Raw genomic sequence first — 20,106 nt, 5'->3', positions numbered from 1 at the left:
ATAAACTATATTCAAGCCATCATGGCCCATGAGCAACCAATACCTGTACAGCACAGAAAAATCCCATGAACACCTTATCAAGATGGGGAACACTAGTTCTGTGATATGTACAATGCATATTTACATGGACCTGGCAGAGAAAAATACTCAAGGATGTTACCAATGCAATGGAAAAGTTAAGAGCAACACTTGTTCCATGTTTGACTTAATGGAACATTCTGTAGCTTTTTAATACTAAAAGAGACAAGAATATTCAGAATTAATCATTAGAAAAGTACTACAAAAAATACTTCATGAATACTTCACAGACCTAAACTTTTAAAGATTTTTTTATATCTGAGAACACTGAAATCCCAGACTAAAACAGGTTATAAGTAATCTCTGGTATGTGGTCCAACTCTTGCTCAATGCAGAGCTAGATCACATTGCTCAAACTGATATCCAGTTGGGTTTGGAATATCTAAGAGAACAGAGACTGCACAACCTCTTCAGGGAGCTTGATTCCATGTTCCATCAACACTTACAATTTTACCTTCTTTTACTCATGGTATCTAATTAGGATTTCCTTATTGCAAACTCTGCTCATTTCCCCTCGTCCTTTCACCATGCTCTCCAAGAAGAGCTTTGTCTTCCCTACAACCCCCAATTAGGCAGTTGAAGACATCAGGAGGATTTCTACTACCAGTATCAAAACTCATTTGTTTACAACTACAACTAGGAAATTCTTCTCTATTGGCAGGTTTTTGAAGAACAGGCAAAATTAATAAGACTCTTAGTAGAAATCATTACTTCTGCTATTAAGAAGCTGAAACAATGCAAAACAAAACCAAGAAAACACTCAGCTTGTAAGTTCTTGGAAAAAAACAGAAGCAGCATGCATGGTGCTCACTGGCACAGTAACTAACTACTGCTCCTTTTGCATCAGAAAGAACTTTTCCTACTCAGTACCACAAGCCAGTGTTGGTCTATTTACTTACTGAAAGATCTGAAAGTGAGAGGAAAGCTGACTGAGTCATTTATTAGAGTTAACCCAAGTTTGGAGGGAAAAACAACAGAGAGGCAGCATGTATGAAACACAACAGTATGTCCCCCCACAACTTAAGAAAATGTTTGTAAGAGCTCATTCATTCCTTTCTCAAGTTGAGATAAAAGGTACTGCCAATAGGAAGCTGCTTACAGAAGAATTAATTTTCATAGTAATGTAGTACTGCTTCAGGGGGAAAAGGGACAGACTCACTGCAAAAGCTTCTCTCATCTATCTCCAAAAATTTAACCTGTCAAATTTGCCAGACACTTTCAAAAGCCTGGGTCACAAATACCGTCTTTAGGTAAGGTAACGTTGAGCACTTACGTGGGGAAGTAAACAGTGCAGAACTGATAGAGAAATTGTACTGTCAATATACTTACTGTTTTTTTTTAAAAGATAGGTAAAGCCTACCTATTTGTTTGATACTGAAAGGAACAGAAACAACATTGCCCGTTAATACTAGAAAAATTATACAATGCTTACCTGCGACCACATTCTGAATATTTACCAATATTTTTTAGTATTAAGGCAGCTGTTAATCGGATGTGTTTAGTTATTGGTCCCTCTTTTTCATCCTACAAAAGTAAAGAGAAAAAAAATGTAAAAGCTCTGTAGTTAGTAGCAGGAAACAATATCTAATACTTGATTTAAATAGTACTAACTGTGAAATCTCTGAAGACAAGGTTTCTTGATCCCCTCCTTAATGCCATTAGGGCAGCACTCGGATGATTCACAATGGCCTTCTGTGCTCTGGGAGTAGAGGCAGTACCCCCTGCAGCTGGCTGCCTACATTGAAAGAATTAATAAAAATAAGCTTGGCACTACTTTCTAGAAGATTAAAAACTCTGAAAATACATTTTACAATTTTTAACCCATCTGAACAGAGACACAAAGATCCATTAATACTTGGTGCTGATACGTGATTGGCCTTTTGTTTCCACAGAAATAAATCTTACTGTAAAGCCTTCAGAAGAGTCACAGGCTTTATTTCATGTGAAAAAAACCACTTCTCTCGAAGAAGTCGTGCTCATCACCCATGACATTTGCGATGGAAAAGTAATATATTGTACTAATGACACAGCCACTTCCTGAAGTGTACCAATTTAAAGGAATGTTTTATCAGATAGGCTTTAACAGGAACTATGATACCAGTTATACAAATGCCATCTGAGATTTGGCCAGAGAACGTCCTTAAAAAACAGCTTTTCAATACTCGACACAGCTCATTGGGACCACTAGACATTAAGACAATATAAAATACATATTAACTGTGATTAGTGAGAAGTAATATAAAAGAACATAATTTAAGCTATGATCTAAGACATAAAACATGTAATTGTTAAATCTGATCAAACATTTGTAAAACCAATTACCTGTTACTGCAGCTTTCAGATTTATTGATAAATTAAGCAGGGTATAACAAACATAGCAGAAGCAATGTCTCCATTTTCAGTATTAACACTGAAGTCAAAGCTCTATTTCATGTAAAACTTTGCAATTACTCATATTATTAGAGTTTAGAATGTGTAAATAGCAATTTCACTTCATGAGCAAGACTCATAATGTCATCCTAAAGAACAATTTGCAGTATTGATGGTGAAAAATACCACCACACTTCAATATTTTGTACGATATTACTATGAAGTCTCTTAATACCCTACTAGAACCTGGTTAAGAAGTGCAAGTCGTGCTTACTTGCAAAGGTAGCATAAATCAAATATAAATGTTCTATTTTTTAAAATGAAAGTTAACATGTAAGATTATTATTTAAGTATCTTACACTTAAAGTGAATATACCAAGAATAAAACTTGAATTCTCTATTCAGAGAGAATTTTTTATAACCTGAAATTCTAACAGCAAGGAAACCCAGCTAAAAAGTAAGATGTAGTAACAGACCTCTCCTTAAAAACTCTGTCATTCTCCCCTGAATGGAAATAAAATATATAATATCTAGAATAAAATAGATAATACATAAAATAAATAAAAAAGCTTTATGAAGTAAAAGGGCAGGGGGCTGAATTAAGAAACTGTTGGGTACTGACATGTTTACAAAAGACTGAGTACCGCAGTAAAGGAATTATCATGTTCATTTTTGATTTTTGGAACATTTTCCTTTAATTGAGAAGCACAAGGATTCATCAACGGAGGCTGTTCTGAATGTCTCTCTTCAACAGCTATCATACCATATTTAAGAAAGTTGAAGTACTATTGCCTTGATTCTAAAAATATTGAAAAAGGGACAACTGCAATAAATTAGGAAGATATTAAAAGATTATCTTCTCTTTTTAATTTTGGGGGAAAAAAAGAAACTGATAAAAAATTACTGAGACATCAAGTGGATTGAATTGTGTCTGTGGGCAAGTATCTCCTTAAGAACCATCTAGATTTCCTGAATTTCTTTAATTATGTTATCAACTTAACTTCCAACCATACCATTCAAGTTATCATTTAAAGTTATCTCCTGCCCCACTCCCGTGGTGCATGAAGAATGTTTCTGGTAGCTCACGCTACCACCTTCGCTTCAGAGGCAACGAGGAGAAAAAGAGCAATCCAAAAAGATTCCAATGCACAAAGCTACAGTGAACATACAGTTAACTTGTAGTGCTACTTGACCTTCCAGAATGTAATATTCAGCTACCTCTGAAAACCAGAAGAGGAAGTGTTAAAATAATAAAATTTAAAAAGCAAGGAAATACAGAATTAAGGTATAAAACCAACACTGTAATGCAGTTGATTCTAGCAAAAGCTATTACAGATTTTTTCAAGTGTGTATGGTGCTATGATAGACTGAAATGATGATTGGGGGAATGGGCCCTTGTTTGTTATACTGCCTTCCACATGTTTTAATTCCAGCACACATAATGCTACCTGCACTTTCTGAGGTAGGTCTAAGTTTTACTAAATGGTGAGGGACTGAGTGAAAAAAGTTCACCTAATTAATGCCTAAAAGTTGATGACTTAGGCATGCTTTGTCTCGGTACCAGTTTTTTAAAGATGTTTCAGCTCCATACAAGAGTTTAATGATATGGACTATCAGTGGTGTGATGATACATCTGACAAACTTCTAGGATTCAGCAAAAATTAAGCCAAAACCTTGTAAGACAGCTTTCAGACATGACCATGTAAAACAGCTTGAGGTGAGCTGCTGGAGTGAGCTTAGGGTTTTGTCTGACAAGTCATTGATTCTGAAAGCAAATTATCAGGTCTTGTCTCCCTCATGTAGCTGCTGGATGCTCTTTTCAGTTACACAAACAGAACTCTGTGGCAGCACTGGAAGATAACATGGGTTACACACTACATTTAATCAAAATATTCCTGTTTGTTGATTTCTTATTTGGTAAAAGACAGGAGGGGAGAGAGTAAAGGTAATGGAAAGGGAACCTCTGTGACTTTCTAAGAGAGGTAAGTGATAACTGTTTTGAGTGCTGACAGAGAAAGGTCTCATCCCTTCCTTTTGTTCCAGCCCACCTTCTACGTTGGTGTTCAACTGACAGAAGGTAAATGTATTCCACTCATCTGGCAACCCCACTCTTTTGATTTATGAGTGGTTTTTTTTAAACAAATTGATTTACCATGCAATCTAACAAAAACTAGAGTTAGTTCTCTCACAGTTAACAATGCACAAATGTGAGAAACAACAAAGGATGTCAGAGAGTCAAAACACAGAATCACGTAAGTTGGAAAACATTTCTAAGATAGCGAGTCTAACCATTAACCGCTGCCAAGAGCACCACTAAACCACGTCCCTAAGCACCATATCTGCACATCTTTTAAAGACCTAAAACATCCTACTTTGAGCAACGAAGTCCTTATTTCAATATGTAGTCTGAAATCACATCCTTAGATTCTTGTGATATTTCAGTCTCAATATTTCAGCAAGAACTGGTTATGCATATAAATTCCTACTTTCTGAATCTGACCTAATTAGGGAATTCTGCCTCAGAAGAAGAGGTGTATGAACAGTTTTTCTCCTTTGAGTACTTGTGCCAGTTTTAAAGAAGCCTGTGAGAACACATAGCTACTGGATGTGTTATCTGTGTGATAGAACAATTTGAAAAGGCAGAGTTGAGATCACATCATGCTAGTAGATGGTGTCAGCCCTACACTTCCCACTTACCAAGTATTTAAGACTACATTAGCATAATTCTTCGTTTTGTGATTTTCCGAGGTCTGAGTGTTGTTCAGTTTAAGGAAACAAGGAATCATAAGTCTGTGTTAAGATGTTTTTTTATATTAAAAAATAAAAGAACTCTCAAACTGAATTTCTCAGTTTTCATAACTCGACTTCATCTGCTGCCTCCAGAACAAACTGCCAAATTTGTCTGGGACCACGTAATTACATCTTTAGCTTGCAACAAAGCAATTCCAGTCAGTTACTAACAAAGACCTAGTCTTAATACACTTATGTAAGTAACTGAACTCTGAGTAACTCCAATATTAAGATCCCCAAAACCTCACACCAATGGGCCTGTGCTCTCCAGTATTAATTCCTGATGGCTGAAATCATTCTGGAAAGAGAAGAGCCAAAGTTGATTCCAGGTAGCAACATAAAATCAGAAGACTCAGAGGAGTCTTTATCCTTTATCTTGCTTCTTGTTTAAAGGAAAGTTTATTACAAGAGTCCTGGGATCAAATCAGCCCAAATTTAGACCACAAAACTGGAAGGAATGCAGCAAGTTACCAGACAATCCACCTCAGCCGTATGACACAGATGAACTTTACACAACAAGTAGCTTTCCATTCGGATTCTAAGCACTTTCCTGTTACAAGAAAAGTTATAAAATGCTGTCCAATTGGAAAAAAAAGGGAGAACATGTTGAGAACAATGTTTATCATACAGTATTGATCCATATACCTTAAAGGATTACCTGTTGTCTTCAGGATAACTGCAACCACATCTCCCACATCAGAATCTATTCCCTCTTTTGTCTATTTTGTCTTACGGTAATGGACCTCAAATTTGCTTACTCTTACAGACTCTTACATGTGCAGTTTCACCTTATAAGCCAAGTTACAGATACACAAATTCTTCCAATAATTTCTATTTCTCTTATTTTCCCTATTGCTAATGAGGATTGAGTCTCTTACTTATTGGAAGGTTTCTGATTTCCTGCTTGTCCTTGTTCATCTTGCTTTAATCCTGCAAGCAAAGCATCTCTGGAACAGTGCTTATCCTGTTTGGGGAAAAGAGAGACAGTAAGAAAGGTGTGTGGAAATTTACCATGAAATTTTTACTGTTTTCTGAAGTAATATGTGAAAGAAAATCTGTACCTGTAAATGGGTAATGAAGGAAAACCTCTGCCGCTGGAAAGGTTCACATCCCTCCCATAAGCACTGCCCTGGGTAGACATCTTTTCCACCATGTTCGGTTGCTGCATGATAGAAAACCTGTGATGGTGTCTGAAACCACCTACAAAAAGAAGGGGAGAGGAATTTAATTTTTTTCTTTCCCAGTTAATGGTAAGGCACAAATATCACAAACATTAAATCCATTAAACTTTTTTTTTCTGAATTGAGACATGCATTGATAAATGAAAAGATGTAAAATTTTAAAGAGAAAAACATGTACGCCTATTACCAGTGAGCTACCAATAAATGTCAATATGATTTCGCCAAACCCGACTGAAATATCATAGTTCTGTTTTTCTGCTATACTTCAAAGAAATAATGCATGTTAAGTCCCATAGACCCATTCTCTCCAATCAAGCAAAATACACCAATAAACTATGAACAGCTATAGAAGATGAGCTGCATGTATTCATTTTCCCATTCTCCTTCTTTACTGGCAGTCATACTCAGACCTTATTTAAACTTGAATAGGAAAAAAGAGATGTACACCATACATCTTACTTGCTCTCAATACTGCACACTTGGCAAAAGTGACAGACTAAGAGATCAACCTAAATTAATGCTCTTTAGCACTTGAATTCTAAATAATGGGAAAACTGATAGATATCATTTCCTGATGTGCACAGAAGTTGAAAAATGTCAGTTATGTGACCCTTTTTAACATCTTGAGTTTCAATTTTTGAGTCACAGAATCATAGAATGGTTTTGGTTGGAAGGGACCTCCAAAGGTCATCTAGTCCAACCCTTTTGCCATGGGCAAGGACACCTTGCACCAGACCAGGTTGCTCAGAGCTCCATCCAATCCAGCCTTGAATGTTGCCAGGAATGGGGTATCCACTGCTTCTCTGGGCTACCTGTTCCAGTTTTTCACCAAATGAAAATGACTTTCCAAACCCTCCAACTAAGCACCTTGCGTGCTAACAGCCCCAAAGCAAAGGACATGAAGCAAATTAGGTGCTTCTGCATCGACAGAAAATATGAAGTTGCCCTCTGCCTGGCACTCCAATACTCTCAACAGTGTATTACGTGTTTTGTGTATATTTCTATTTGGTGAAAGCACAGGTGTGACATACCTCAAAACAGTGAGTTCAGCCTGGTAAGGGCTTTCTTCCATTTCTAAGTGGTGGAAAAGCTACAACTCACTGTGAATGCCACCTCAAAATACTGGTGAATTAATAGTTCTTAGATCTGTATTTTCAAATTGTCATAGCATCACAGAATCATTTTGGGTTGGAAGGGGATTTTGAAAATCATCAAGTTCCAACCCCTCTGCCTGGGCAAGGACATCTTCAACTAGTCAGGTTGCTCAGAGTCCCATCCAACATGGTCTTTAACACTACCAGGGTTGGGGAAACCAGAACATTCCTGGGCAACCTGTTCCAGTGCCTCACCACCCTCACAGTAAAGAATTTTTTCCTAATATCCAACCTAAATGTACTCCCTTTCAATTTAAACACATTCCCCCTTGTCCTGTCCCTACATGCCCCATCTTTCCTGTAAGTTCTCTTCAGGTATTTGAAGGCCACAGTTAGGTCACCCTGAAGCCTTCTCTGTTCCATGCTGAACAATCCCAATTCTCTCAGCCATTACTCATAGGAAAGGCACTCCATCCCTCTGATCATCTTGGTGTCCCTCCTCTGTACTCACTCCAACAGGTTCGATGCCCTTCCTGTGCTGGGGATGCCAGAGCTGGATGCAGTGCTCCAGGTGGGGTCTCACCAGGGTGGAGTACAAGGGCAGAATCACCTCCCTCAACCTGCTGGCCACGCTGCTTTTGATGTAGCCCAGGATACCACTGGCTTTCTGGGCTGCAAGTGCCCATTGCTGGCTCATGTCCATTCTCTCACCCACCAGCACCCCCAAGTCCTTCTCAACAGGGCTGCTCTCGATCTGTTCATCCCCCAGCCTGTATTGATATGGCATCAGCCTGACCCAGGTGCAGCACCTTGCACTTGGTCTTGTTAAACCTCGTGAGATTCCCATGGACCCACTACTCCAGCTTGTCCAGGTCCCTCTGGATGGCATGCCATCCATCCTTCACGTGTGTCAGCAGCACCACTCGGTGCCATCTGCAAATCTGCTGAGAGTGCACTTGATCCCTCTGTGTCATTAATGAAGATATTAAAGATCACTGGTCCCAGTATGGACCCTTGAGGGACACCACTCGGCACTGATGCCCATTGGGACTCTGAGCCCCTGACCACTACCCTCTGGATGTGACCATCCAACCAATTCCTAATCCATCCAAGAGTCCGCTCATCAAATCCATCTCTCTGAATTTAGAGAGAAGGGTGTTGGGGGGGGCACGTCAAAGTCTTTATAGAAGTCTAGACAAATGACATCTGGAGCCCTTCCCTCATCCACTGATGTAGTTACTCCATCATAGAAAGCCACTGGGTTGGTCAGACAGGATTCTCCCTTGGTGAAGTTCTGCTGGTTGTCTTGAATCACCTCCCTGCTCTCCATGTGCCTTAACATACCACTAGAAGGATCTGTTCCATGATCTTCCCAGGCACATACGTGAGGCTGACAGGTCAGTAGTTCCCAGGATTGTCCTTTCTTCCCTTCTTTAAGATGGGTACACTATGTTTCTCTTTTTCCAGTCACCCAGGACTTCCCCTGACTGCCATGACTTTTCAAATATCATGAAGAGTGGTTGGCAACTACATCAGCCAATTCCTTCAGGATTCTAGGATGCCTTTCCTCAGGTCCCACAGACGTGTGCACATTTGGGTTCCTCAGGTGGCCATAAACCTGATCTTCACTTACAGTGGGAGGGACTTTGCTCTCCTAGTCCTCATCCTGTCGTCCACTTGAGAGGCGTGGGAAGAGAGGCTGGCATTCAAGACTGAGGCAGAGTAGTTAAGTAGCTCAGCCTTCCCCTTGTCCATTGTTACCTGTTCACCAGCAGGTGTAGACCTTCTCCAACCTTCCTTTCCTGGTTAACATACTTGTAGAAGCCCTTCCTGTTTTTCTTTGTGTCCCTTGCCAGGTTCAGTTCCAGTTTTGCCTTGGCCTTCCTCAACCCCTCCCTACACAACTGTACTTCTTCTCTATACTCTTCCCAGGTTACCTGTCCTAGTTTCCACTGCCTATGCCTATTTGCTTCTTGCCCTTTAGTTTGACCAGCAGTTCCCTACTCAGCCACACCAGCCTTCTGCCTTCCTCGTCTGATTTCTTGCTCCTGGGAATCTCTATGGAAGATCTGCCAGCTCTGTTCTGCTCCCTTGTCCCTGAGGGCAGTCTCTCACGGGATCCCACTGACAATCTCCCTAGAGAGCTGGAAGTCAGCAAGTTCAAGAGCCTTAAAGTTCAAGAGCCTGACTTTATTCCTTACCTGACCTATACTCCTCAAGACTGCAAACTCCACCAAGGCACGATTGCTGCAACTTAGGCTACCTCCAATCTCACGTAGACAATAGATGTGTTATTGTAACATATATCAGATGGTAAAGGAGAATCACTGAATTTCAAGAAGTATGACATAAAAATAGTGAATGATTCCAAGTGTAGGGATTTTTTACCCTAGATATACCCTAAAATGTATCTCAAGTGTTACAAAATTATGTCCCTTATTTCAACAGAGAAAAAAGGGCCAAAAGATTCAGCTGTGCACTATTCATTTCAATACGATTAACCCAGGTCGTCAACACCAACTTAAGGCTTGGACAGAAGAGGTGTAGCTGCTGCCCTTTGGGAAGTCATTACCACCAGCTGTTCTCACACACTTGCTGGACAGATGACACTGGTACCACAGTCTTACCAAAGGGGAAACGTGTACCCACTTCAGCCACTCTGGTTCACATGCCAGTATTTTAATTTCAGTTAACAAGAAAAGTATTTGCATTAAGATGTTTAACTGAAATCACTGGGCTGAACAGTGCCAAGAGGAGATGACTTCCCATCAGAGACCTACAGCAAGTAGTCAAGGATGAAGCAGCATCTACAACCCACAGCAGTCATTTATGGACATGTGTGAGTCAGAACTTCCAGCATACAAACAGCAGACCAGTAAGTCCTTTGATCCAGCCACCTCCTTCCACATCCCACTACTACTCAGCAGTGACCATTATGCAAACATACTTGCAATCAATACCTACGCCTAAGTGTACAGGTACTGTTACCTGAACAATTTAAAGATATCAGAGAGCTAATTTCACCCAGAGACAAGTCTTCATTATAAACTGAATCCTACTGCAATAACCACCTGTAATACAACAAATTACCTTTTGCACAGGCAATAAATACTACTCTCTTTAGAAGCATTCATCTTTTACATGATAGTCAGCCCTTACTGCAGGGAAGCTGGGAAGCAGAAATACCTGCCTCTTGCTCTTGGTCCAGGTATCCCATAGGAGGAAATGAAAACAAAAATTTTACATCTGCATTGGCTCAACAGCTGATGTTTCACAGGACAGAAAGATGTCTTTCCACAATAAAGGGGAAGTCAGTATATAAACTTAAGCCTGGCACAAACCTATTTATGAATAATTCCTGGCACAGATGAAACAAATTTCATGGCAGAAGTAAAATCCAAAATACAGTGTAAAACGTTTTATTCAACGCGGCAAGGCTTTAGAAATATAAAGTCATTTCAGCTATGTTGGCTCATTCACTGTTTAATACATTCAGTATTGTACATGTCAATCACTGATCTGAAGATTCAAATTTACTACCATTTTGCAGAGAAAAACTATTTTTCCTTAAAGAACCACCTAACTATAGTAATAAAAAAAAGACCTAAGTACTGACAATATGGTCAGTTCAGTCTAGACTCATTTCCCACCTAATTTCTCCATCATTCTGTTCAACCCCTGAACAGAACATTAAACTAGTAGCTGACATGACAGGCAGTGCAGATTCAATAGCACTTTCAATTTACTTTTTAAATACAAAGCAATTCAAGAGCAGACAACTGCCTACCTGTGAAACAGAACAGCAGCTTTTAAATTAAGCTACATACAATTAGCAGCACTTGCAGAGAGCTGAGGTTCAAAGGAAAACACCAACTTTCTGTTACAGTCTCAAAGCAAAAGTAGTGTGCTGACTGACACCTTTTAGAGTTTTACTTCCACTTCAGACACCAAATTTGAATACATCTGCCAGCGGCCAATCATTGCAACTACTTGCATAATTCAGCCTCATTTCTTGTGGTCTTCAGACACTGCTAAATCTGTGGCATTTTACATCTTGCTCTACTGTTTCCTAATTCAGTTCTAAAAAAATCCAAACCAAATAAAACGCCCACTCACATTGCTGGAATGCTGCTGACTGCAGCAGTCAAATTAGTGGGTAGGAGAGACCATACTATTTTATTTATTTGTATTTATTTTGATTCTCAATAAAATGTTTTTTTTAAGGCCTTCACTGCCTTCTGCAATGCATCTTGGAAGGGAAACATAATGTTAACATTTTGTGAGAATTCAAGAACATGCACAGAGAAACAGGTGAAAATGACTGTTTCAAAGTGTCTCTTGTCCTATCTTTTCAGTTAACTACAAACACCATGAAAAAACCCCCACTGCTCTGTCATTCTACTATGATGAAACTGTCTGCCTAATCCTAGGAAAAAGAAAATTGCTAAGCAATCATGAATGAAACCAAGAACTGAATCTGAAGTTCACACAGACTAACAACCCACTCAAAAAATCTTCTTGTTTCCTGCTTAAACAACTCAATAAAAAAACCTAAGATTGAAAGCTATAAATAAAACAGTTACAAGAACAGGTGGCAATTTCAGATTCTTCTTTCTGTCTGTTAAAATCAGGAATACTACAGGAGATTTGATACTCCTGTTTTTAATCAGGCTGTTCAAGGAATATGAACAAACAATATACGTTTGAGGAAAATGCCAACTTAACATTTTGGTTCTCACTTCACCACAGAGAACACCTAGGTTGGGACTGAAGTAACTATTCTAAAAGTGACAGACAGCATAAAAACAAGAGCTGTGTGTCACATGAGCTAAGTCTATCAATGCAAAAATCTCTGAAGGCTTTTGAAAAGAACCAAACCACCATGAAAAAAAGTAGAACAGGAAGTAAGGACGAGAGAAACTAAAGCAACAGAAATATGCTTGAAATAGAGATCAACTCGTAAAGTATCAGCCTTGTAGCCCTTAACTTCAGTCTCAGGAAAACCTTCTGCAGTAATATTTTAAGACAGACTACAAAAGACTGATAATGTAAGGTATAAGCAATAAGTATATTGCTCCTTCTCCTGCCTCAAAAATCTGTCTGCACATATTCACATCCTAGTTCACATGTGACATCAGCTTATTCCATGGTCAGATGTCACCTCAACACAACTTATCCTATATAACTTTAGACATGGAAGAAAACTGGTGACTTATGCTTTGAAACTGCAGTTCAGGAAACTCTTCAAGATGGTATAAATTATCAAGGCTTCTGCTTGAAACCACCCCAGCTTTTCATTTCAAGCTCAATACAGTCTACTCTTGTACCTACACAGGTGTTAATGCATCTATTATGCAGCCAGTAGAGTATGGTTCTAGGGTTCTATTTATTCGCAGTAAAGGAGGAAACTACAAAGTAAGTAAAGCCTTACATGTATTTCTTACATAGAGAAGTGTCACCCATCAAAGAAAGAAAAATCACTTTTAAGGTGAAAACAATGCAGTGATCTAAAAAGCAACAGACCTCTACAGTACCAGTCAGTCTTATCTAAAATCTCTATGTCTTACACTGACTTCATGATCTTAGAATTATGTTTGTAAGGAATGAAAGAAACAAAAATTACACCTTCAGGGGTCTACATAATAACAGTCCTTCAGTATTCCTATAATTCTGTTCAAATGCTTCAGTTTTACTATCAGTTCCAAAACATTCAAACTTCTCTATCTTTTCATCCCAACTTTCTGAACTTCCCACCAGCCTTCTGTCAAATCAGCTTGTCTTTATGATCCCTTTGTCCTACAATGATGAAGTGTCTCACCCTTGTTCATGCCCATCCTATATCTTACATGATTTTCCTCACTGTTTTCGGAGTGGCTATTTGACACCTGCCTTTGTCTCACCAATCTCTGCCCTCACTGGAAACTAAATATATTCAGAAACCTAAGTTATTTTAAAAATCAGTGTCAAGATATACATATTGGTACACAAGTCATATCACGTTTTTATGAGCCTACATCTAAACGTCTTCTAGCTCACTCCTCTTTAAGGACAACAACAGTAAATCAAAAAAAGTCCAATCATTGCTGTCTAGTCTTAAGGCCAAGTTCCTTTTTATTTCCTTTCATGACAATGGTGTCCTGTGGCACACAAATGGCATAATTACTAAAATTAGTCATAAGCTAAATAAGACTTTGACCAGGACACAGAAGTGCAACAGCCTGCTCTTGCAAAACTGGAAACACAAGAAAATGCCAAGACATGATTTGTAACTGGAGTACAGGAACTATTTTTGTAGTTGCAACACAGAGAACAAGTTTCAGAGCTAGGATTTTTTTTTTAACTTAACTACACGACTGTTTCATTTATTACTGAAAAATCAACATACGACAAGAAAGCCACATAATACTAATTTTATGCTCTGAAGTATAATTGAGAGCAGTCAAGTGTCTTGCTATCCCCCACCTCATTCAGTTTCCTCAAGATTTTCACTTTATGTTTTCCCCACTGACTAAGTATAAGGTAACTTAAGGAAACAGAATGGATAGAACCTGTAGGATCACCTTCTATATACAAGCATCTGTTACATATTAGTATAAGGTAAATAAAGGAGCCAGTTACTTTTTACAAGATTGCCACAGACACATGAAGTTCTGTCCAGGTTTTTTCATCTGCTCTGCATGCTGACTTGCTGCAGTGTATGACGGTGGCTGCAAATTGATCTGCTGGCCCGGTACTTGTACTGTTGGTATCGACGTTGCAGGTGTGCTCTGTAGAAAAAGTTAAACCACAGTTTTAAACAGGGCTTATTTCAATACTTGACGTTTACTGGTTGCTGAAAGACCTTTTGTTTTACACTGTAATCCACCACAGTTTTTAACACTTTGAACTCTGAATAAGCATTAATAGATAAAATAACACGAGGGACATACAACTTTTACACTGTCATATTTATGCTGAAATTTTTAATACTCAAATTAATAAACTTTATGTTCAAACACAGAATTATGACTGTAAGAAATTTCTCAAGGGTAGTAGTGGAGCAAAGGTTAACATTATTTTGCAAAGACTTTGTTTATAATTTAAGAAAAAAAACCATGCAAACTCTACGTGCTGCAATATCATCAGCATAGGGAGTAGTTTTGCTTCCCTATGCAAAAGTAAGATAAAATAATGCTAAACACAGCAGTGAGCCCCGAAACATATAAAACTGCTATATGTTCTTTGATGAAATGGTTTTATGTACTGCATCTGTGGAATTCTTGAACTGTCACACTAATACGCATCAGCCTCCCTTACAGAGCACATAAGAAAAGGTAAACAAACAATACTGAAGAAACAGTATCAATGACCAGTAGGCTCCATCTATGACATACCATTTTCTCTATAAAACTTGGCAAATGATATAATTCTTCAGGTTCTTGTAAAAACAGACAGCACACGTACCTTCACACAGAGCACCACATGCCCAGAATGCCTAAACATGCTGTACAACTTGTATACAGGGAAAGAGAAACTTTTCAGAAAGGAAAAAGATGTTCCCTTTGCTATGTAACAAGACATTATTTTAACACTGAACTAAAACTATCTTTAAAATTACCTACAAATATAAAACCAAAGCAATTTTTTTTCTGAGAAACAGATACAGAACACTGAACTTATCATTTCAGAACAGTGTTTATGTGATAATATTGTTACTCTTCTTTCTTTTTTACTGGAAGGCTCTGGCCAGCAAGATATTTATAAAGATGATGACAATAGAAGAATTAAGCTTTTGAATATTATTTTGGAATAAAGACCTAACATCCTTTTCTTCCCTACTGTTTGAAGGAATGTAACACTCTAGAGAGACCAAATAACATTACTTTCAAGTCTATGTTCAAGAATATTATAAAGCAAGCACTTTCAAATGGTGCACAAAATACTCTGTTTAGGCCTTTACAGCTTTATTACTAATAACTTCAGACTTCTACTACAACGAAACGAACAGTTAACTGCAACTTCTATAACTTCATTTGCATGTTGATTTTGCATTTTCTTACTGCTGCTCTTTATTGGCATTGTGGACAACAGTCATACAAGGTATTAAGTTAATAACTATCACAGATGATACAATGCTAGTAACATGACCAAAGGGACAGCAAAAAGCCCAATCAAAAGCAAAACACTTCCCGTTCCAAGCACAAAACAGGATAAAAATAAGGCAAAACTCTGCAAAACTTCTGAACACAGCATAACTACTTATGATGCCTGTAATCCATCTGCATATATGAAAAGTTTTAAGAAAAGACTTGAGTCCTTTAGTCATAACTACAAATTATTTTGAACTCATCAATGATTTTCACCTAAAGACCTCTAAACTATTGTACAGAATGGGTAACGAATCCTTCACAATGTCTCTTTTAACAAAAGGTAAACACAAGTGGAACCTTTTAAGACCAATGTCCTTCAAACAGGCATTTTTAAAGTGAAGCTGCAAGTAATCAAATGTTAGCAGTACAGCTTGTTTTGCAGCCTTCACTTGGCATCCCAGTATCAACACATTATGATGGTCTTTATGCGACTTTTTATCCCTGTAGAACTTCTGTCTCCTTTAATGTGCAGAAGCGAAAATGAGTTTACTGAATGAATTCAGTATTTCATTTAATTCTTATCATTCAGTGTGTGGTTCATGTATTATTTACTCCATTCAGAGCAAACCCTGCAATTAATCCAGAATTATGAATTTTCTCAAGGGCTTCTCTGGCAAGGTCTCCAAGTGGTATTCAAAGGTTTTAATACCATCTAATAGAAAAATTGTTTATTTTAAACAAGAAGATCTGAGATACACGCCACAAAATGTTACATGCTGAAAATGAAAGACCACAGAAAAGGAAACAAATTTTCAGGTCAAAAAGTGAAAATTCAGCTTCCCCTCTAATTTCTATCCCCCCCTTTTTTTTTCCAGTGAGGAAAAAAAGCTGACAAATTGAAAAGAAATACGTAAAATAATTGCGGTTGTTTAAATTCTCTTATTATCGCTCCACTGTAGTCTTCCTCAAACATGTACCATTAGGTTGTCACAACTTCAACGTTTTTTTGAAGAGAAACCTGCCTACCAGGTGTGCTGATTATATTTTTAAATCGACACATAGAGCAAAGTTAATGAATTAATTAATGCTTTCCTAGGTTTTACTTTACAAACGTAAGTTCTACATTTGAACATCTCAGGCCTTTCCTCTCTTCATTCAAGAGATCAGAAATACTGCTAATTTTCGGTTTCCTTTTCCCTCCTCTATTTTCTTGTACACGTTTAGTAATGCATGATACACAGAACATCACTAAAATTAGTATTAGCCTTTGTTTTCCAGAAATATCCCAGAAATATACCTAGAAATACTAGTTATGTGCTATTTAGTTTACAGTACAATGATTATGTAAACTCATTTCTTTAACATACAGAACCATGACAGACATTAAATTTTTCCTAATAAAGTCTTTCTGGGAGTTGTAAGATTGAAAAGTCTTTCCCTGTGACATAAAGATTTCACAAAGTTTCCTCCTCTAGCAAAAAGATTTAATGAACCCACGTTCCCCAACAAAACAAACACACAGTACTCTAGTACACTTGAAAACATTTCTTTTTATAATCAAATTAGACCTCTCCATGATATGATATGCAACTGCCACCACTTAGCCCTTTTGTCACAGGATCTTGGGACTGAAAGGTAGCTCTACAACAGCAGCATCACATATCTCAGTATGATTTGCACTGAACTCTAAAGTACACAAATACAAACCCTTAATGCCTGTACAGTCTACTTACAGAACAGATACTACAGCCTACTTTTAATAAGCAGGTGGAGATTTTATATCTAGATTAGGTTGACTTTAGATTGAGATATCGGAGGTAGGGTGGAGGTCCAACCTAGTCATGAAAACTAAGAGTACAGCTAAGAGCTTTCTGCTAACTAGAATGGACTGTTTACAAAGATGCTAATTAATTTTACGCACAAGAACTCCTCTGTTCGGGTACACGAGCTCCCTGTGTGGTAAGAATAAAAAACCCTATGGTCTGGGGCCAGAAATGGCCTCCACCCACATTTCACAGAACCAATGGTGCAATTCCCTTTATGCATGAACAGATAACTATTTTATCATGATACCTGCCCATTTTACTTAAAAGGCCTACTGTGCCAACAGCAAGAGAACACACTGCATCCCAGTGTGTAGGGGATTCTGCTGACATGCAGAGACATGTGCAGTTTAAAAGCATTAGGCTGCATTTTTTCTCCCATCATTAGTATGCACACACCCATAGTAAATACATTTAACTCAAACAGTTAATTATTAGCAAAAATATTTTTAAAGTATCACAGGATTTACAGTTTGGTACCAGAAATTTTTTTTATCTTCTTCATGATAACGAACACATCCATAAAGAGGTAACACATAAGCTAAAAACAAATAGAGCAGAATTTGAGTCTGAGGAAGGGGTCAAGTAGATGGGCAGCCAACAAAATAAATGTTCTTTTCTTGTTAGATTACTGAAGTTTATGCCTCCTTGCAACAGTGTGTTTCACAAGTGAAGGGCAATAAAAGTACAGAGATTCCGTATTTCAGTACTTCCAGCTGAGAAACTCATTTGCTCTGTGGCTAGGAATGAATCACACCTCCTGGAGCTACACACCTGCTTTCTGGTGCATAGTAATTCTCAGCTTCCCAACCAACAAAGAGCAGGAGCAGGTAGTCAAGGCCACACAGATTTTGCACCTAAATTTCAACACAAGCATGTTTTTCAAGTGGACAGCCTTAAGAGAAATGGGTGTGCATTGTTTATGAGGGGATGACAGTGATGAGCAGGAAAGTCATTACTTTAAAAGCCAGATAAGGCAATTTAAAACAGATATGTTCAGTTCTAAGAACTTGCATGATATCAGAGCATTCCTTCAAAACATACACCAATTGGGACAAACGAACATGGTTATGTTCAACAGATGTTTTGGAGGCGTTTCAAGAGGAGTAAGAAAAAGTGGAAAAGAAAAGCATACAGATAGGTAATTGCTCATTTATTTTCCAACCACCAGTCTAGCACAATGCCTCAGGAAAGCAATAAACCAGGAACAGGGAACACCAAAATAAAATGAAGCCAAGAAAGTAAAGTGCCAGTTCTGTCTCCTCTCAGAGTACATTTCATGAGTACATTACGAAATATATTAACAAAATTGCAACACTCTGTGTATCATGTATACCTCGTCAGACATAACAAATATACTCATAGCCCATTTTTTTATCAAAATGCAAAATATAAAAAGAAAAATTTTTAAAGTCAGAATACATGTAGTTATTTTTCAATAAGCTTTGCTGAGGTATACAATCAACATGGAATAATCTCAGGTTATACACAGAAGATACCTGTGTCTAACTGGATTTTGATGGCACTTACATGGGCTGTCCCATATACAGCAAGTATGTAATTTTTATTACTTCAGTAGGCCATTTAAATTAACATTCTTCCCCAAGCATAAGTACCAGCCCATTTCAAACTACCATTCATATAACAAAAAGAAATTTCTCTTAACTTCTACATTCCCTTAAGCATTATTTCATTCTTTTTCTTCCTTTTCTTAATTTTCATTTTGCTGATCCCCTCCTCCTCTATTCATTTGTCCCTCCTTATCTTCAAGCATTTTCCCTTTCTCCTCTCTGCAGTTCACGACAACTAATCTTGATGTAGCTGCATAAACAATACTGTCTCTTCTGTCCTCAACATCTCTTTTTCCAGTCTTCCTATTTGGTTTCACTTTTATTACAATTTCTTTTCTTCCATCCCTTTCACACTTCACTGAAATACAAGCTGTAGCTTAAAACAAAAATTTAAGATAACAAGCAAACACACTAAAAGCTTCAGCAGCTATGTAATTTTGCCATAGCTAATATCCCTTTATTCTCTGTCCCTCACCATTTTTCTCCACTGGGTTGTATTTCTAATAAATTTAACAGTGTCTGCAGAAAGAAACAGGCACTCCTATTTCTTCTGCAAGACAGCCAATATATATTAGGTACTACAGAGGATAAAATAATGCAGATGCTCAAGTGAAAGTGTTCCTTAGCTGCTGCCCTTCCCAAAGTCAGGGACAAGGAAGCTGCTTATCAGACAAGACTCAAAATAGGAGGGAGAAAACAGAAGATTATATGGGGTCTAACCTTAAAAAAAGTCATCACTAAAACCCACACCAAGTTCATGAGAATTTGGCTACATTTTAGTATTTCTGGATGTCTCAAAGGTACTCCTAAAAGCAGACTCGATATTAGAAAGATTTAACATCTGCTTTTCCGGAAAAAGCAATGGCTGCTCAGCAGCTTTGGGAGTTGGCCAGAACGACTTAGATACTGTTCATAGTCCAACACATTCATTTTAAAGAAGTGGCAAAGATCTTTAAAAGTCTTATGCCAAATTATGATATTAACTATATCTGAACTGGAGTACTATAAAATGGGTTCAATTATAAGTCAGTATTTTACATTGTCATGACAGACATCATTCATAAATATACAGCCATATGGTTAAGACAAATAGCTAATGAATATATTTTTCACCAAGATCAAAACTAATT

General features: G+C 37.8%; 1 protein-coding gene across 1 annotated transcript in view; it reads right to left on the bottom strand.

The window, feature by feature from the left end:
• Positions 1 to 20,106, bottom strand: part of ARID2 (AT-rich interaction domain 2) — a 103,865-nt gene that overhangs the window by 2,437 nt on the left and 81,322 nt on the right. Inside the window, exons 16-20 of the mRNA XM_027730711.2 lie at positions 14,132 to 14,280; positions 6,300 to 6,438; positions 6,117 to 6,202; positions 1,690 to 1,813; positions 1,511 to 1,602 (exon numbers count right to left, since the gene is read on the bottom strand). Of these exons, the coding sequence (XP_027586512.1) occupies positions 1,511 to 1,602; positions 1,690 to 1,813; positions 6,117 to 6,202; positions 6,300 to 6,438; positions 14,132 to 14,280 (590 nt within the window). The remainder of the gene's footprint in view (positions 1 to 1,510; positions 1,603 to 1,689; positions 1,814 to 6,116; positions 6,203 to 6,299; positions 6,439 to 14,131; positions 14,281 to 20,106) is intronic.

Source organism: Pipra filicauda, unplaced genomic scaffold (genome assembly GCF_003945595.2).
Source record: "Pipra filicauda isolate LSUMZ 115617 unplaced genomic scaffold, ASM394559v2 scaffold277_size1012519_pilon, whole genome shotgun sequence".
NCBI lineage: Eukaryota > Metazoa > Chordata > Aves > Passeriformes > Pipridae > Pipra > Pipra filicauda.
This window is presented reverse-complemented; position numbering and strand designations above follow the sequence as displayed.